A 19,569-nucleotide genomic window follows, 5' to 3' on the forward strand; every position below is an offset into this window, starting at 1 on the left:
ATCTGCATAGTTACTGCCTGTGTGTTTGCATGAGCGTATCACTACTATCTGGGTGTTTGGGTGAGTGCAGGAGTAGTGCCAGAATGATTAGATAAGTGCATGACCAATGCCTTCATAATTCAATACATGCATAGATAGTGGTTAGATGACTAAATGAGTGCAACTCTGGTGCCTGGATGATTGCAGGAGTGCATAGATAGTATATAGGTGATTCATAAAGTGCATGTATAGTGCATACATGATTTTGCATAGCACCTGGCAGACTGGATGAGTGCATGAGTAGGATTTCAGTGATTGGATGAGTACATGGCTGCTGCCCATGTGTTTTTTGTTGAGTGAACAGGTAGTTCCTGGGTGTTTAGATAAGTACATGGGAAGTGCCTGGATATTGAATGAGTGCATCAGTAGTGCCTGGCTGATTATATGAGTGCATGGCTAGTGTCTGAGTGATTGCATGAGTTCATTGTTAAAGCTCAAGTGATTGGACGAAAGCAATTGTACTGCTGGGGTGATTGTATTAGTCGAAGAGTATTTCCTCAGTAATTGAGTCCACATGTACTAGATGGGTAATAGTTTCACTGCAATGGTACTCCCTGCATAATTAGATGAGTTCATGAGTAGTGCTTGAGTGTTTGGATGAATGCATGGGTTGTGCCTCAGTATTTTAAGGACTGAATAGGTACAGCCTTGGTGATTGTATAAGTAAATGGTAAGTGCCTGGATGATTGGATAAATGCATGGGTAGTGCCTGAATTGTTCAATGACTACATAATTAGTGCCTGTGTGATTGCAAGAGTGCATGTGTAGTACCTGGGTAATTGAATAAGTACGTGGATCCTGCATGAGCGATTTGATGACTGCCTGAGTAGTGGCTGGGTGATTTGCTGAGTAACTGAGTAGTGCCTGACTGAATGTGAAAGCACCTCCATTGCTGTTAGATACATAACAGTTGTGACTATATCTATGACTCATTGTTTAAGTCCTTCTGTCGGTATCAAACTACCTGTTTTAGAGTATTTATCCTTTTTCTACTGAGCTATGTGTGAGTGAATTCTAGATATTGCACTTAATATATAATTCGATACATGGATCTCTAGGAGCCTACACAGCTCTGTTATTCAGCATGCACATCAGTGGGTTTCTAAAACTGAAAACAATAATTCTCACTTTTTCAAAGCACTAAACCTTTTCTTAATGGCCTACCTACATAATTTCTCAAATATTTCTTGTGTCTTTAAAACATATTTTCAATATTTCTCAAAGCAAATTTACACACTAAGTGAAGCTAGCACACAAACTCTCAAGAGACTTTCTGCACTATTAACCCTCCTCAATTTTAAATGCAACTGGCCAGATGTGCGACCCTTTCGTTTAGCGCCTTGCTATTTGCGACACATTGCGAGTCGTAAATTGATAGTCTCTAAATGTAATGTACAACAGTGTGTTTACACTGTTTTGCGTTTCACAATGATGTCGGAAATTGCGAGGTTCAATAATATAAATGAGCTTCTCGCAATTTGCGAGCCCATAGTGAATGCCAGCCCTCCCAGGGATGGTGGCCTACTGGGCTCAGCAGACCACCATGTCTGAGACTGCTTTTTAATAAAGCAGCTTTTTTTTAAATGCCGCCCATTCTTCTTAAAGGAAAACGGGGTGCATTTAAAAAAAGAATAAAAATAAACATTTTCGTGTCATATTTTAAGGGCAGGCAGTGGTCCCTGGGATCACTGCCTGCCCTTAAAAATTTATTTTGCCAAGCATTTGCAAAGGGGAAGGGGTACCCTTCCCCTCTGCAAGTGCATTACCACCTACTTGCACTAGGTGGTAATTGCGAGTGTTTGGTCGCAAAACATTAGTACATTGTTTTGAGACTCGCAATTTGGAAGGGAATGCCCCTTCCAAATAGGGAGTCGCAAAACATATTTAGCGAGTCGAAAAAAAATGACAACTCGCTAAATGGGCTATGTACATGGCCCAATATGTTTTTGCATGGGCAAATGGGTTCACAAACCCCTTTGCGCATGCATAACGGGTTGTACATCTGGCCCAACATGTTTAAAGAAATACATCACCCTCACCACATACATGACATTTTCAACAGCCTTAAAGAACATAGATCACCGTGTAAACATATATGTGATTTCATAATAGATGTACGCCTTTAGGCATTCTTTCCCAAATTTTTAGTTCTCTACATCTTTAAGTAAACTCAAGAGTCTCATCGTACATATAACTATTTGCAACCAGAGAAACCATATCTCACCATCTAAACATATGCAAACTGGTCATATAAGTTAAAAACAGATTGACAAATACTTCATATAATACATACCTAACAAGTATTACTACTCTATAATTCATAGACAGGCACAGCACATTTTCTTATCTTTTATTTGTGACTACACTACTCCTGTTTAGCAATGTGGCTAACAATACTATAATTCCCAGAATGCAAATAACATCCATGTATCTATTCTACCCATATGCTTAACATTTAAAATGTACCTACTTTTAAATACATTCATCATTGTAACTCTCAACAACACTATACTGTTGTTAGCATGAGCTTTGCTGCCATGATGCTGCTTTTGCACACTTTACTGCATGACTTTATTTTTGCAAGACTATGTTTATGCTTGTCACATGAGAACTGTCTGAGTTCTCTGCTGAGTTACTAGAGTTTAGTCTGAAAATGATGTGCAAGGTCGATGAGCAATGCCCCTTGTTATTCTGTTCTGATCAGTCCCTAGCACCTAGACATAACATGCTAAACACAGCTGCACTGCTGGAGACTAGTGCTTTGATATTACGGGGATGCATGTTGTTTTAACACACACTTGGAGAGAGCCCTTTCCATGGAGAAGAGCTATGCTGTTCCTATGATGTAAACCTTCCATCTAGGCTTTAAGGTATGGGGTCTGTTGACAAAGCCCAGAGATCTTCATTTATATAATAAACTTCTTCCAGTCAAGGGGAGGGTGGTTAGGCCTTATAGTTCTTTTTCAACTGTCTTTATATAATGACTTTCCCCTTTGTACTCTTTGGGATTGTAACAATGCTAATAGTTTTGAGTTGATGCATTTTGCTGCTGGTAGTGGCTTGTGTGCTGTTTTGTAGAGCACGATAGTTAAAATAAACATTTTGAACGATTACAGTGACTCTGCCAATTCTTATTGTGGACAAGTACGAGTGAGCGAGCGAAAGGGTGTGTCTTGCTACCGCGATTCCTGAGAGAGTCGGGAGTGTTGTGTTCTGGGTTGTCTAATCATTTGTAGCTTCATGATTTTGGAGGAGAATGAATGAGACAATATAGCTAGTGAGTTTTGGGATTTTGGGTACTAAGGTGAAAGGTTGGTACACCCCAATACACCGAGGTCCTCTTTTCGTGCGCATAGTTCTGTGTAGGTGCAGAATCCCCGCAACAACTTCCCAAAACATTTGGTACTAGCATCTTAAACAAATACCCTCTACCAGATACAGTTCATCTGATATACATTTTTCATATCACTGTGATACTCTTTTTTAATCAAACTCCTGCATACAACTCATTTTTAATGTAAATTTTTAAATTATAAATATGTTATGTACATACCTGTCAATAGAGTTTGTAGATTGTATTGTTGTTTTAGCTCTTTTTGGATAGTTTTGACACTGTTAGGATTTGTAAAAACGAAGCACAAGAATGATATTCCACTCTCATACAAAGCAACTATAAAGTGGCAACCTCTTCAACTTTCCACTCTATGATCATGAGAAAGGCAGCAAATGAAATCAGGTCTTTCATTTTAGGCTACTCTTTTCTCCACTCAAGAATGGTAGGCATCTGTTAACCCTTTCCCTTTCTTTCAAAAATAGATTCCTGTCTATGCGTATTTGCGATATTTTTGAGATTATAGAGGAGTAATCATGAGAAAAAACAGGAGTCCAAAACTATATTTAGCTTCAGTTAAATACTGCACAACAGTTTATTACATAGTCCTGAGTTGGAAATTAAAGTTTATCATTACATAAATTGCATCATAACTCCTCAAACTTTCAAAAAATGTTCTGTCTCTTTAACACACTTCCCCCAATACACTCTTAGCTCAGTGTATCAAGCAAACTGGAGGAACGAGTAGGTCACAAGTTCACAGCACATTCTAGAAGGACCATGCTACTTCCAAATCAGATACTGCAGGTGCATCCATTTCTGTATTATATTTCTTTCTTTAAACAACTGCCAATAATAGGACTTCTTGCTAACACATCCAACACACTACCTAATTGTTTTCACTTACATGCTGATCGCATTCAATCAAATATATATTTTTGTTTACAAAGAAAACACCTTCATTTTAACTGTTTTTCATTTGGAAAATCACCTCATTCAGCTCCAGCCTTCTCCTGACTGCTATTTCTCCTTCACTTCAAAATGCTTAGAGTGTGGATTGTTGGCCACAGCTATGTCTATTGGGCTAAAGAGGCTGGAAAAAAAGAAGTATTGACAGGGACGTGGGTTTGCTAAATGGGGAGATTACCTGGTTTGGCCTGAGTGGGTTAAAGTTTTCTCAGTTGCTGGCTTTGATTAAACGCATTGTGGATTGCCAAGCTCCTCACCTCATGATTGTGCACTGTGGTGGCAATTACCTATGTGCATTGATTGGGGTAGGGCTGGAAATCCTAATGAAGGATAACTATGCAGAATTGAGGTTGCTTCTACCGCACACTGTCTTGGTGTACTCCAATATATGCCAAAGACAGAAATGGAAGTGGTCAAATCAATTGTGACCACAGATTGACAAAGCCAGGAAACATGTAAAAAAACGGTTCCTGCATTCCTCAGAGACCATAACATGGGCTCAATCTATAACAACAATCTGTGTTTTTATATACATGTAATTTATAGAAATGATGGAGTTCACTTTACAGAAGAAGGCAACAGGGTGTTTCTAAGTAACCTGAAAATCTGCATATACACACTATCAACACAAAGGCACTTGGCAGAGCCACCTAGCACCTGAAATATTGTAATTTCTTTTTCTAAAGATCCCCTTTTTTGTTTTTGAGAATCTTCAAGACGATGCGTTTTGAGCCTACAATTTAAAGCCTCCTCAGGACAAAGTGGGTCCAGGGTTACCCAAACTCAAACTGATATGTTCTACAGGGACACAAAATTTGCACTTGTATTATTTTAGCTTGAGAACTAATTGAATCGATGGAATCTCGAGGCCACACCGGTAATGCAGGTATTGTTTTTTTAAAAACAAACGTGCTTTGATTGATGAAGTAAATGGGACGTAGCAGTCCTCAGTTTTTGAAGGTCGTTCATATCGGTGATCCGAGAATTCAGCTGGGTAATGTGCAACCAAAATCCTGGTCCCGCTTTGATTCGAGGAGGCATTAAATGGAGGCTGAAATGCGTTGACCCCTACTTTCCAGGATCAACTTCAATCTTTCAGGAAACATTTATGCAACTTATTGAGGTTGTGACCATAGAGATGTCATTTGAGGCAATTTTCCAAAATATACATTAGATGGTCATAAATCTATTAGATTTTGAGACCTGATGGCGGTATTCTCTCATTGTTATTGTCATAAAAGGGTAAATAATCCTCCATTGCGGCTACTTGTGTTCACTTATTTTTAAAGCTAATGTGATGTTTTCTTTGTACTGTGTCATTATTGTGTAGATATGTAATGATCTTTTTAAGTTACACTTTGTCAAAAGATTTTGAACATGAAAAATAATATAAAACAGTGAATAAAAAAATTGTTCTGCTGTGACCTGCTTTACAGTAATGCCCTTTTTCAGCTAGGAGATTCTAATCCTCCTTAGGTGAATTAGTAATTAAGTGTGTACACTAAGTGAGTTTGACTTCTCTACCACCAGAGGTGACAAATGGTAAGTCGTTCCTCTTAAAAACCTCTAGATTGTTCCTGCTTGAGCTTTTTTTTGTTTCTTGCAACTATGTGCGGTGTAGCCTAGGCTCTAGAAGGTTATATGGGCTCCCTTCCTCCTTCATTTTTACTCTTCTGAGTGTTAGCATCTTTCTAAAAACCTCAATGAGTGTCACTGTCAGTGCCCTTTTAGGGACAAGATGACAGATGTAAAGAATCCTATAGGTACCAGACTACTTATGTATCACACCACATGCTCTCTAAATGTGTGTAGAAGAAACTGCATGGGTCTCTTTCTGCTCATTATACAGGGCAGCTAAGTATGAAGCTGTGAGTTCAATTGCTTCCTTGAGATCTGCCTAGCTAAGAGATCTGTGCTTCTGGGCTGAAGGCGGAAGTAGCTCTTTTGTATTTAATGTCTATATTATGAGGAGTTTGGAACGTTTATTCAAGAAATGCAGAAAGTAAGAGCGAATGTGTGTAGTGACATATACCTCTGGATTGCGCTTAAATGACACCTCTTCAAAGCTGTAACACACAAATCAGCTGTTCTGTCGGTTGGCACAGCATGAGACTTGGTTTCTCACCCAATCACATCTCACAGTATTTTAATGTATTACAAAACTTGTGCAATATTTACACCTGCTTATGCTTTCACGAACTGTTTACCAGCTTGGCATGCTAAAAAAACAGTGAGAGGGTTTTTGCTCACAAACAGTATATTTGAACAAATGGCTTTAAAAGGTATATCATGTTCGTACCACTGATCCAATGTCCCAAAAGGCACCGATGTTAAAAATAGACCTTTCCATCGGCTTCAAAAATGCGCTAGCCAAGACTCTTTTAGAACTGAAATAATACTGGGGTTTCCATCCAGCCCTCATTAGTCACTGGTATGTTGTTGTATAATTTAAATTTGTGTTCTGCCTACTCCAGCATCCAGCATAGGGCAATCTGCTTGTTCACAAAGAGCACGTTCACTCACAAAGTACTTGCATGCATTTTCAGGCCAAAGAAATATTTTGAGGTTCTACTAATTGACCCATAAATAAATATTACAAAAACCATGATAAAATACAACGAGCATTGACAAAGCCAAAAGGCTAAGCACCAATTCAAGAGCTATTGGCCTAGTCAATGTGTGCTTCATCACCACTCAAAGGCAGTTTTTGAGACAACATTCCTAAACAAACTTTGTGTTTTCTGTGCAGACATAATTCAACAACAAACCACATAATTGTTCTGAACAACACAATTACATAATACACCACATACATTCTATCCACACCATATAATTCACTATCATACCACAAAATTCAACAGCACACCATATAATTAAACTCCACTACATAACACTGCGATGGAGCCATGAATCCATGGCAAAAATGTTTCAAAATCAAATGCGGGCTCCCACTCTTGTTTCTACTAAGATCAACGGGGGGGGCAAGGTCCAGGGGGCATGCAGAGTCCAATTTTTAAAAAAGTAGGGGGCGCATGGGACCTCTCCCCAAGGGCTTCATAATGCCCAGGAACCGCCACCTTCCAGGGACTAATGCCATTTTTTGTTAGGTGGACCGCGCTGACCTCTCTGGCGCGCCGGGGACCACACCTCTCCAGGGCTTTAATTGTAAAATGGTGCAGGGGGCAACACAGATCCCCCTGGGCTCTGGGGACCACCAACTCCCTAGGTTTTATGTAAATATGTTGAGGGAGCGGGAGTTCGGAGACCAGCACCACGCCGGGGCTTTCTTGTTTTATAAGAAGTGGGCCTTCTCCTGGGCCTTTCTCGGCCCCGGGGACCACCACTTCCTAGGGGCAGCCTGTTCACATAGAAGCAGGGGGTGTGCAGCCTCACTCCTGGAGCAACACATGACCCTGGGGATAACCATCTCCTGCTATGTCTCAGGGTGCTCACCCCTGGGTAATAGCTGTTTAATTTAGCTTGGCAGGAGGTAGTAGCTCTCATAGAGCAAAAGAAAACACTCTGGTTCCAGAGGGCGAGAGATGTCAAAGTGTTCTCGGCAGCTGGAAGCGAAGGTTTCATCATTTTCTCTGTCCATAGACATGCAGGCAAAGACGGAGATGAAATGATTACTCCTGCTTGGACAGATCTGCCTTTCCAGCAGCTCCCTCCTTGTAACAGCGATGCCAGCTTCCGCAAAATTCGGATTGCCGGCTGGGACCATGGGGGCCTTAAGGCTTCCCCTGCGGTCCACGTGAAATGAGCCGAAAGAGGTTGAATAGAGGTCAGAAAAGAGTAGCAAGATGCAAAATAATGGTGAGAAACGGGCAGAAAGAGGCAGAATAATGGCCTGAAATTAACAGAGAGAGGCAGAATAAAGGACAATAATGAGCAGGAAGAGGCAAGATAAAGTTAAGAAACGAGCAGAAAGAGTCAAAATAAAGGCCACCAACAAAGAAAAAAGAGCCAAAATAGAGGTCAGCGGCGATCAGAAAGAGGCAAGATTAAGGTCAGAAACAAGCAGAAAGAGGCAGAATAAAGGTCAGACAAAAGCAGAAAGAGGGAAAATAAAGGTCAGCAACTAACAGAAAGAGGAAACATAGAGGCCACCAAAAAGTCAAAAGAGGCAAATTAGAGGCCAGCAAAGAGTAGAAAGGGGTGAAATAGAGGTCAGAAACGAGCGGAAGGAGCCATAATATTGGTCAGCAGTGATCAGAAAGAGACAAGATAAAGGTCAGAAACAAGCAGAAAGAGGCAGAATAAAGGTCAGAGAAAAGCAGAAAGAAGGATTATAAAGGTCAGCAACGAGCAGAAAGAGACAAAATAGAGGCCAGCAACAAACAGAATGAGGGAAAACAGGTAAGAAACAAGCAGAAAGAGGGAAAATAAAGGTCAGCAACTAACAGAAAGAGGAAACATAGAGGCCAGCAAAGAGTCAAAAGAGGCAAAATAGAGGTCAGAAACAAGCAGAGGGAGCCAAAATATTGGTCAGCAGTGATCAGAAAGAGGCAAGATAAAGGTCAGAAAGAAGCAGAAAGAGGCAGAATAAAGGTCAGAAAAGAGCAGAAAAAGGGATAAAAAAGGTCAGCAACGAGCAGAAAGAGACAAAATAGTGGCCAGCAATGAACAGAATGATGCAAGATAGAGGTAAGAAACAAGCAGAAAGAGGAAAAATAAAGGACAGCAATGAGCAGAAAGAGGTAAAACAGAGGTCAGAAGTTAGCAGGAAGAGGCAAAATAAAGGCAAACAATAAGAAGAAACAGTCAAAATAGAGATCAGAAACTTGCAGAAAGAGGTAAAATAGAGGTCAGAAATGTGCAGAAGGGGCAAAATAAAGGCCAGCAACAAGCAGAAAGAGGCAAAATAGAAATCAGCCACAAGCAGAAACAGACAAAATAGAGGTCAGAAATGAGGATAAAGAGGAAAAATAAAGGTCAACAATGAGCAGAATGAGGTAATATAAAGGTCAGAAACAAGCAGAAAGAGGCAAAATAGAGGTCAGAAACGAGCAAAAAGAGGCCAAATAAAGACCAGAAACAAGCAAAAGAGGCAAATTAAAGGCCAGCCACGAACACAATTAGGCAAAATATAGGTCAGAAACAAGCAGAAAGAGGGAAAATAAAGGTCAGCAATGAGCAGAAAGAGGCAAAATAAAGGTCAGAAGTAAGCAGAAAAAAGGCAGAAAACAAGCAGATAATGGGCAGAACCTACTCAGGCACTCATGCACCCACTCACAGATCTACTCAGAGACTCAAACCCAATTCATAGACCCACTCAGAGACTCATACACCTACTCAGAGCACCCACTCAAAAACTCATGCACCCACTCACGGACCTATTCAGACACTCATGCAGTCACTCACAGACTGACTGACACACTCATGGAGGAACTCGCAAACCCACTCAGAAACTCTTGCACCCACTCACAGACCTAGTCAGACACTCATGCACCCACTCAGAAACTCATACACCCATCCAGACTCTCACACACCCACTCATACACCTATAGAGACACTCATGCACTCACACACATACCCACTGAGACACTCATGCACTCACTCCCAAAGGTTACAGGTTACAATTTGTAAATAACATTAAAAGAAATGTAGATATCCACTAAAAAAAACAAAGGTTACAAGGATTTTTATAGTTAGGAAATAGAATTTAAAAAAACCTTATAAATTCACAGAAAAAACAAACGGTTACAGGGAAGTATAGCAAGGAAATATAATTTAAAAAACCTTCAAAATTCACTGAAAATACCCAAAGGTTACAGGGCGCTATATTTAGGCTCAGATTACACTCATACAAAACCAGTGAAATTCAGCAGTTATTGCTACCTGAGCTAACTATAACACCTCGGCTCCGAAGACTTTTGTTCTCAGCTTTGAATATTCTACAGCTAACAGCTGCGTGCAGAGCTACAGCAAGAGCTGTGAAAAGGGGCTGAAGTCAGCCCCTTGTTCTCCGCGGCTTGTCTGAACTCCTTTTTGTAGTTCAGCTAAGCCAGGGAGACCCAGGATCTGAGCAGCAGTTGCCCCACCCTCCATCTGAAGCCCTAGAACCACTGAGCTACAGGAGGAAGAAAGAGGTAAGGCTGCATGTGTCCTCCTGTATGGTCTGAGTCTTTCTTTTTCCTCTGCCTAATTAATATATTTCCAAGAGGTTGCGGAAAGAGAACAGCAGAGGCAATGTATTAGGACATTGAAATGTTGAGAGCAGCGGGCCTACAGCAGTTCATATAGGCTGATGCTGCTTCATTGTCTTCAATGGCACTCCCAACATTCCAGTGTTGTCATATTTGTGAACTGTAATGTTTGTGAACCTTGGAAGAAGCCTAGAACAACCTGAAACAGACAAGGCTCAGTGCAATTCCTTATTAATATGATATCCGGTGTTGGTTGGCTTTTAGCTACTGATTTTAACAGATGGATATTATCAATATTTACTCAAATGGAGGATGATAAAACATCCTTGCAAACACTAGATACTTTGCATCATTTTAAGTTTCTTAAAGATGGTTGCAAGCCTAATTTTTCTTGAACATGAAAATAAGATAACAAAACAACAAACACAATAGCAACAAACACATCTAGGGTACCTGCAAAGCAACGGACATTTTCTTGGAGTTCATACTCGCATGTAAGTATAAAGTGAAGGTATGCCATTGACACTAGTGCCTGTGGTCATACAAGGGTGATTGTCTAAAAGCTCACAGGGCACAGAGTGGACAACAAAAGTCCTGGCTAATCGACAAGATGATGGACTGCCCACTTGGCATGCCAGAGAAAAGAAATAAAGAAATGGATAAAATAATAACAGGTGGTGCAAAGAGGGGTGTGCTTGCCAGCCTGAATCAGCACTGTATCATCCTTTTGTATACTTAAACACAACACAAATTCTAGTAATGTTACATAAAGTTAGTCCCTACCTCTAGTAAAATGCCTATACATGTCAGGGTACATCCCTTACCTTATCCACTTCCTCCAAGAAGGCATCGATAAAGTCCCTCTTCATGTTTGGGTCGTAGGTCTTCTTATGCTCTGTGATGATGCCCCTCAGAAAGTCAAAGATATTGTCTTGTGCTCTGAAAAGGTCAGAGGCAACTCCAGGGACATGGATCAAGGCAGGGATCACATTTATCAACTGAAGGGCACAATAAGAAGAAAGATTATGCTGGAGCAACTACAATGGAATTTTCATAATGCTATTCTCACTGCATACTAAAAAAACACGAGGGGTCTATTAAGAAATTGCTAATGGCTCTTTTCAGAGGAGGGGTAAGAGAAATAAAAAAAATATGGAATTTCTCTATTTTGATGGACATTTCTCAATGCAAATGGGGTAAGTAGGTGGAGTCTAAAAATCTCCCATATCATCCTCTAACGTACCTTGGAACATCTTCTTTTTTGGAAATAGTCAACACTGGAATGATCTCAAGAATGTGAAATTCATGTCAGAGTCTGAAAGTTATACCTGTGACACATGAGACATGCCTATTTTCTCTTACTCCTAATTCATGAAAAATAAATTTCTAGGTAAATTCTTAAAAAATTATTGTTAAATATTTTGATAAATCCATTAAGGGGTTTATCCGAGCTCATGGACCTTATTTGAAATGAAATGATTTTAGCCTAACATATGTTTGAATAAATTCTAAGGCGAAGACACAATGGTGTTTTATGCCAAGAGAATTTCCATCCATACTTACTTTGGGGTTTCAGTGCCAGTGCTATGTATTGAGTGCACTGTCCCCACAGTGCCCCTTTAAATAGTTGTGCCGAGTGCAAACAGGGAAATTGCACCCTATTAAAATCAATGTGTTGTCTCAGGGCAGCACATTAGCGAAAGACAGAGCGACTGCTGGAATCAGCCTCTCGAGCTTTTACTGTGCAGGCAGTTGCAGACTCTTTTACCCCTTCAGGGGGCTGTTCATAGGGGGAGCACTGCTAGTGCATCACCTCTTTGTGGCTGTGATTAGCTGGGTTGATAAGGGAATGTTGCCCTTAAATTTTGAAATCAATAATTACATATAGATATGATCTTTATACATTGAGGGGCAAGATATAAAACCAATAAATGAAGAATACCACCCTTAACCTTTTTTGTACATCTGGATTAGGATTCAGTGGTACAGAATGTAGCCCAGACAATAATATATTCTAAACAAGAATAAGTGTATTGGTGTGTAGTTCACTCCAGGATGGGTATGATCTTAGTTGTCCCCTGCAACTTGAAGCCACAGTATCTTGACATTAAGTCCGTTGTTATGGGTACACAACCTGCACAAGGAGCACGGGCCTGGGAGGCATTAGTAGAGGCGCTGCGAAGGCCTGTCAGAGACTTGCAAGATGAACCAGAACCTCTTTTGGATGGCGGGCCACAGGGAGCTGTAGGGGGAGCGCAAGACCAGGAAGAGCATTAGACAGGGAAAGCGCCAGGCAACACGGGGAGGGAGGCCGTACCTTAGAGAAGGCACATTTCCGGTAAACCATAAGGATCAGTCAACATGAAACATGGTATACGGAACGGAGCACACTGGAGGGGGAGGGGGGGAGCAGGGATGGGAAGGAGCTGATAGATTGGCGGTTGGGGGGGATTGAATGATTCGGAAAATATTTGTGACTCGATATAAGGATGTTAAGCTGTTACTTGCACATTAAAACAATAAAAAACTTTTCAAAAAAAAAAAAATGGGTATACAACCTGCACATCCACTGTTGTTCTGTGTTTAATGGTGGTATGGAGTCTGACAATCACAGTTATCATCATTTTTTTCTAGGACCACCAATGTCAAGTCATTGACAGTGTGTCCGAGTGCTGTCGCTTTTGCGTCCGTTTTCGGACGAAAAGCGGCAATAATTTTAACGCCCTATTAGCAAGGACACGCTAACGCGTGAATCCATGCTTTTTCGCCCTTTCCCTTAACGCCCAGCTTTGCATCTCTAATGAGATGCAAAGTGGGCATTCCTCACAAGAATAACGGGAGAAATGTCGCTAAGCGACATTTCTCCTATTATCAAGCCTCACGTTAAGAAGCATAGCGACGAGAAAAGTAGCGATAACCTCTGTTATCGCTACTTTCCTTACGCCTGCTTTGAAACTGACTTAGCCATGATATCCTATGGAAGGTGGATATCATGGCTAAGTATGTGTATCCCTATCAGCAAGCTATCGCCAAAAGTTGTGCGATGATCGCTGCATTTCCAGCGATAATCGCACAGTTGGCAGCTTGCACTCTGAATTTTATCGCTTTGGAGATAAGCGTTGCTAATAGCACGCTATCTCCACAATAATATTCAGAGTTGGCCGGCGATAATTATCCTCGCGCTAAGTGCGCTTAGCGATAATTATCGCCGGCCCTTGCTGATATGCCCCTACATTCCTATGACCACAGTATTAGAAAGCTAATAATCATTGAGCATTTTTCCATTTTGCCGTCGCAAACAAGTGTAAATGAACAAAAACTGAATACACTGAGACTTTGGCTCACTCCTTACTATGTATGCTGGCAGGAGTAATTTTATCTGACAAACTCCTATGAAGTATCTACATCCACCACATGATGATGACCTCTATCACCATATGTTCACTGTGCATGACACATACAAATGGCTATATGTACATGAATAAAAGTGAATATTGCTTTTCCCTTTTTTCACATCTTTTTCACTTACATTGGGTGCACAATAGTATCCATTTCACATTGAGACTAGTTCATAGCAATTACTGATTTTGATTGCACATGTATCTTTTTTTGCAATTCTTTTTTCCCTTTTATCTTTCCAGGGAATGGCATACCAATTCCTCAAAGTATGCAAATAAATGTACTTCCTATTAGGTATATATGGTTCCAGAATGGATTTTCCTAGCTGTGAGCAGTGTAAACTGATAATTAGAGGTCCTACAGAAAGCCTACCGACTTACTTGAGCATAAGATAGCTGAAACATGTAGACCACATTGAGATGTGGAGGATTAATAATCTGTCCCTAGCACATCCAATTTTTTCTTAATTTTACTCCTTCCCTGTTTTATTAAAGTGGCATTGCTTTGGGATATGAGGTTATTTTAACAGCTTTTGCAGATCTCACCATATTTCTACACCAATGTCCAAAAGCAGCTGTTCTCAGAATTCAGGTAACTCTTAATGTGGACTTTAACCTTCTAGCTTGAGCTCGAGCTTGAGTGCAGTTTCTGGAGATCTGAGTCTGACCATGTTTACCTATGCCAGTACACTAGGCATAATATTCAGTAAGCTCCAACTGACTAACGCAGGTTCTTAAGGCTGGAGTTATGTTTCCCCCAACAAGGAGATGTCCAGCTGCACCTGTGTCCTCTTAGTGGGGCTTACATAAACAAGGACAGAGGCATGTTGGTCTCCCATCCACACCCTCTTCTGGGGAACTTAGAGAATGGCTAACGTAATGTATGAGGAGAAGCTCAGTATAACCCAGATCATCAAACAGAATAAAATCAGTTGTGGATCCAAAAACTCAAAGAAGACATCAGTTGATAAAGGTAAAAAAACAAATACTATAAAAACTGAAAATTACAGGGTTTCGCAAAAATATTAATAAGATGAAACCTGCTTGGATCGAGTACCCCCATAATACGTACTAACAATAAGTAGAAATAGTGAACTAATGTGCACCACACATAAACACGGGAGATTGCTTAGCACATGTCTGTAATAACACGTAAACAAATAATTGTAATAATCTTGGGGTTTGGAAAAATAAACAAAAAAGTTGCATGAATAGGCCGCATGGACTTTAGTGTTTTGTATGTTGCATCCTGCTTCAAAATAAATAGATAGCGCCACTTTTGCCATATGCTTATGTCAGGTAACACTAATGGGGAGCAACGCACAGGTGGATGGTAGACAGTAAGGGTTGAAATGTCATATGATTAATGAATATCTATATTTCATTTGTTTTAGTGGATTGGATGGGAAGCCATTTTTTATTTAATTTTTCCATTGTAAAGGGAGGGCTTGGAATGGGAGTGAGACTGTCAGGACAAAGCAGCCAAAAGCGCTGAACAAAACAGAAGATGCCTAAGAGTTGAAGGCTGTGATGATGAATGCCTGCCAAGGGCTGTGATCGATCGTGTGAAAGACGACAACTTCAGCAGATGATGTTTTATTTAAATAAAGAATGTCTAAATGTAACGTTTGTAAATTTTATGTGAAAGAACTGAGAGTCAGGCTATGGGAAAGGCTGGGGAACAATAGTATAGTCAAATGTTAGTGAAGTCACCGTGGTATGACATCCCACCCCCCAAAATCACTTGTCAAGTTTTATGAAAATCTCAACTAATGTGGAACGGACATGTAGGGTTTAGACTATAATTGGGGTGCCTTTAGGGGTGTGGTTTAGAGGTCTTGGGCTGGAAGGAGAGAAGAGGGAGCTACGTCGCTGTCCATCGGTTTCTTGTGCAGAGAGGCCTAGCTGTTTCTATCCTATCTTATTCCTGACTGAAACTTTGCTTTTCCTGAATCACCTATTGGGGAACCTTTGTCATCTCCTAGGTCCATGGGTTGGTTTTTCCTACAGACAGATAGGTTTGCATTTAGCCTATGATGTTCTTAGCATCAATGCATTTATCTTTGAAATCTTTTGTCTCCTCATCTATCCCTCCGTTAGGTTTATACTGTTTAGCATAATTATTCTGCTGAACCCTTATGTCTCTTACTCTGTCCACTCCTTCATTTGTATAATGTCATTGTGATGACGAGTCTAACATGAAGGTTGTATATTTTTGGGATCATGAGACTCAATATTTGTTATTGTGACCTGATGTATTATGAGCATTTACATTAAGTTTTTAGATAAACTCACTTATTAACCTTACCAAGAGTTTTTGGTTAATCTTACAGATGTATTGTGAGTTAGTGTCTTATCATTACCATCAACTACTCAACTAATTGGTCCATCGACCAAGTAGAGGAAGAGTTGATATTAATATTAGTTATTTGAATAAAATGTTTAAGGAGATTTTATATGAAAATAAGAAATAAATAAAACAAATTGACTCCAGCACATCAGGGATTCTGGTTGAATGTGTATGGGCCATTATAGTGATTTGTTGAGTATCGGTCCCTGATCGATTTTTGGTATTGGCGCTGGATCAGTTTCATGGTAGCAGAGGACGGTTTAATTATTGATTAGTTTGGTAATGATTATTGATTATTGATTATAGGCTCTTAACACAAAGGGTTAGTGTCAAGTTCTATGTTGTCTAGAGCTCCAGGTACGGAGATACCTGAGGAATCCCGGGAAGGAATCTGCTGGAAGTAGGCAGAAGGAGAGTGTGATAAAGAAATCACACTGCAGAAGTACTTTGTCATACAAATTTCCCTAGATATAACACCTACAGCCCTCCATAACTTTTAGGAATTATTTTCAACAAAGCTTGTCTGAAGGGTAAAATTAACGCTGGTCGTTATTAGGACTCATAGTGAGAAAAAGCTGTAAACTTTTGCAAAGGGAGGGTCAGTAGAAGGAGTAATACTGACGCCAGAAAAGGCCGCGCTGACATTGGTCAGGCAGTGGGCGTACACTATACGGTGATTGGTTGATGGCGTGAGACGCGCTAGAGTTGGTTGAGACCTTGTTTACGTAGCAGTGCTGTGATTGGTTGGTTGGTGTCAGACGTGCTTGTATATGACAAAAGTTAACCAATAAAGTGAGTAGAATTACGGAAAGGTTGTTTTTTGTTTATACATGATAAGACCCATTAGTGGTGGGAGTCAGAAAATGAAGTTAATGCAGAAAAGAAATAATTTTTTCAAAGAAGGACAAAGCAATTGTGACTAGAGAGGGAATTCCGATTCCGCCTCCCAAAACGCCTGCTTCTTTTATGATGTTAGAACAAGGATGTCACACCTGTATGTGGTTGGTAAATTGGATTGAGTACACAAAGGGTGATGGTGTTTTAGCTTTTCCGCAACATGGTACATTTAATGTGAGGACATTGCAAAATTTGAGGAACCAAATGAATTCCTTATTCCCTAATCCTAGATTGACTCAGTATGAAGCATTAGAAGAATGGGAAGTGGAAGCATTTGAGAGTGAAAAATACAGAATTGGTAAAAGAGGTTACAGAAGTATGATGTTCAGATATCCCTTTGAGAGTAGAGATGAAAAATTGAAAAGATGGAGAAGAGATGTAGTAACGGAAGGATTGTACCCAGTTTTAACAGTTCATGAGCAGACTGGAAGTAAAAGTAAAGAAAAGAGAAACCATTTAGAAACTCCATGTATAAGAGGTGATATGAATGATTCTGATGATGATGCATTGATAGAAGTATCCATGAATAGAAAACCTCCGCCATATGAGGAAAATTTAGGGGTTGTGACTCCAAGTGCCCCGCAATTGGGAACCCTGTTGACTCCGCAAGTTACAGATGTAGGGAAAGTAATGAGAGAGAATGAAGCAAAGATGTTGAATAAGGCCAAATTAGAACAGGTTCAGAAATTGAATCAGCTGAATTTGAATGCAGAAGCATTGCCGGTACTGGTAACCATTGGGCACGTAGTACCGTTGTATGGAGATAGACAGAATGTAACTAAGGTACATGCATTAGCTGTGCCAGGTAGCAGCGTTAGGAATAGTGTAAGTGGGAATGAACAGGCAAATGTGAATAACACTTTGTTAGATCTTCCGATTAATGAGCTGATAACTGAGACCCCACAGAGAATTGTTCAATTTGAGCCTAGAAGAATAGAACAAAATGATACTCCAGTAGCAGGGAGTTCCACAGGTCCCTCAGCGGAAGAGTTAAACAATTGGATAAAAGAAATGACGAATCCAAAACCACAACCACAGAGTATAAATGTGAGCCAGTTAAAGGGTGACTTAGACAAAATGATTATTGGAACCTTAAGCCCAGACAGATTAGGAAATTATTGTGAGGAAGAAATGTTGTTTTTGTGTAAATGTATAACCTGGAGAGCAAATAATTTACATGAAAAGATATCTGGAGCTGCTAGTGAGTATGGCGTAGATATAGAAAAATCGAAGGTGTTGCAAAAATTATACAGATTGGCTTTTACTAATAAGGCTTAGAAAGTTTGAATGCTTCAGGAAAAAGGCTACAGGTAAAGGAGATAATGAATATTCTCAAGAAATGGGGAGATGTAGATCGTTGGTAAGTTAGATGGTCTAAAAGGAAGGAAGATGCAGCAAATAAAAGAGCGACTATGTTTCTTATGAAAGAAACTGAACGGATTGAAAGGGTGTGTCCAATTAGAGAAGTACCAGGTGGTGGATATGTACATGTTCCATGGTCAAGACAGGATATATTGTCTTTTACAAATGATTTTCCCAGGCTGAGAGAGAAATCGGTTGAATGGTATAAACAGGTAGATAGGTTTGTCACGGTGTTGAAATTTTTGCTAAAGGATTTAGATGGATTATTTGATATTGTTGTTCCTGCTGATTTATGGACAGAGTGTAAGATTACTGTTGATTGGCCAAAAGAGGAAAACCATAGGGATCCTAAAACAGGTGCACCATCAGAAGAAGTAATGAAAACGTATAATCAGGTAATCACTTTCTTAAAAGGGAATATCTCTCCAAAAGAAACAGATTGGGTTAAGATTGACAGAACTACCCAGGAACCTAAAGAGTCAGTTCATGCTTATTATGAATGACTGCTTCAGGTGTTTAAAACAGTATAGTGGGTTTGAAAATATTGGAGATAAAGATATGGGACATTTTGTGTATCGCTTTGTGTTCGGATTAAGGCCGGAGATTAGTAACATGAGTCAACAGCATTTAATTTGCTGGCAGAGCAAGACAGTGAATGAAATCCTACGGTATGCAAAGTATTGCAGTGATGAAATTGACAGTAAACGTAAAAAGTTAAAGGAGAAAATGATGTGGGCACAAGTAAAGGTAGCTGAACAGCAAGAAAACAGTAATAGTCAAACAAATGGACAGAGTCAAAATGGGCAGAATTTCAGTGGAGGTAAGGGTAAGGGAAAAATGAGTAAGGAAGAAGCAATGAAGAAATTCCCTTGTCATGCGTGCAGAAAGTTTGGATATTGGAGGAATGAGTGTAGAACTGCTAACAAAAATAATGGGAAAACAAAATTTAATTCCACAGAAGCAGAATGAGGTGGGTGTAAATCTACAGCAACAGCAGTAGATAGTTACGCAACAGGTACAGGTGCCACAAGCTCCCAATTCGAGTCATGTGACTGCTCAGGTGCAAAGGTACAA

At 40.1% G+C, this 19,569-nt stretch overlaps 1 protein-coding gene across 1 annotated transcript in view; it reads right to left on the minus strand.

Moving 5' to 3' along the window:
• LOC146833606 (cytochrome P450 2D15-like) overlaps nt 1-19,569 on the minus strand; it is a 565,139-nt gene that overhangs the window by 333,933 nt on the left and 211,637 nt on the right. Inside the window, exon 5 of the mRNA XM_085601485.1 lies at nt 11,313-11,486. Within this exon, the coding sequence (XP_085457611.1) occupies nt 11,313-11,486 (174 nt within the window). The remainder of the gene's footprint in view (nt 1-11,312; nt 11,487-19,569) is intronic.

The sequence above is a fragment of the Triturus cristatus genome, chromosome 4_2 (assembly GCF_964204655.1).
Source record: "Triturus cristatus chromosome 4_2, aTriCri1.1, whole genome shotgun sequence".
Taxonomy (NCBI): Eukaryota; Metazoa; Chordata; class Amphibia; order Caudata; family Salamandridae; genus Triturus; species Triturus cristatus.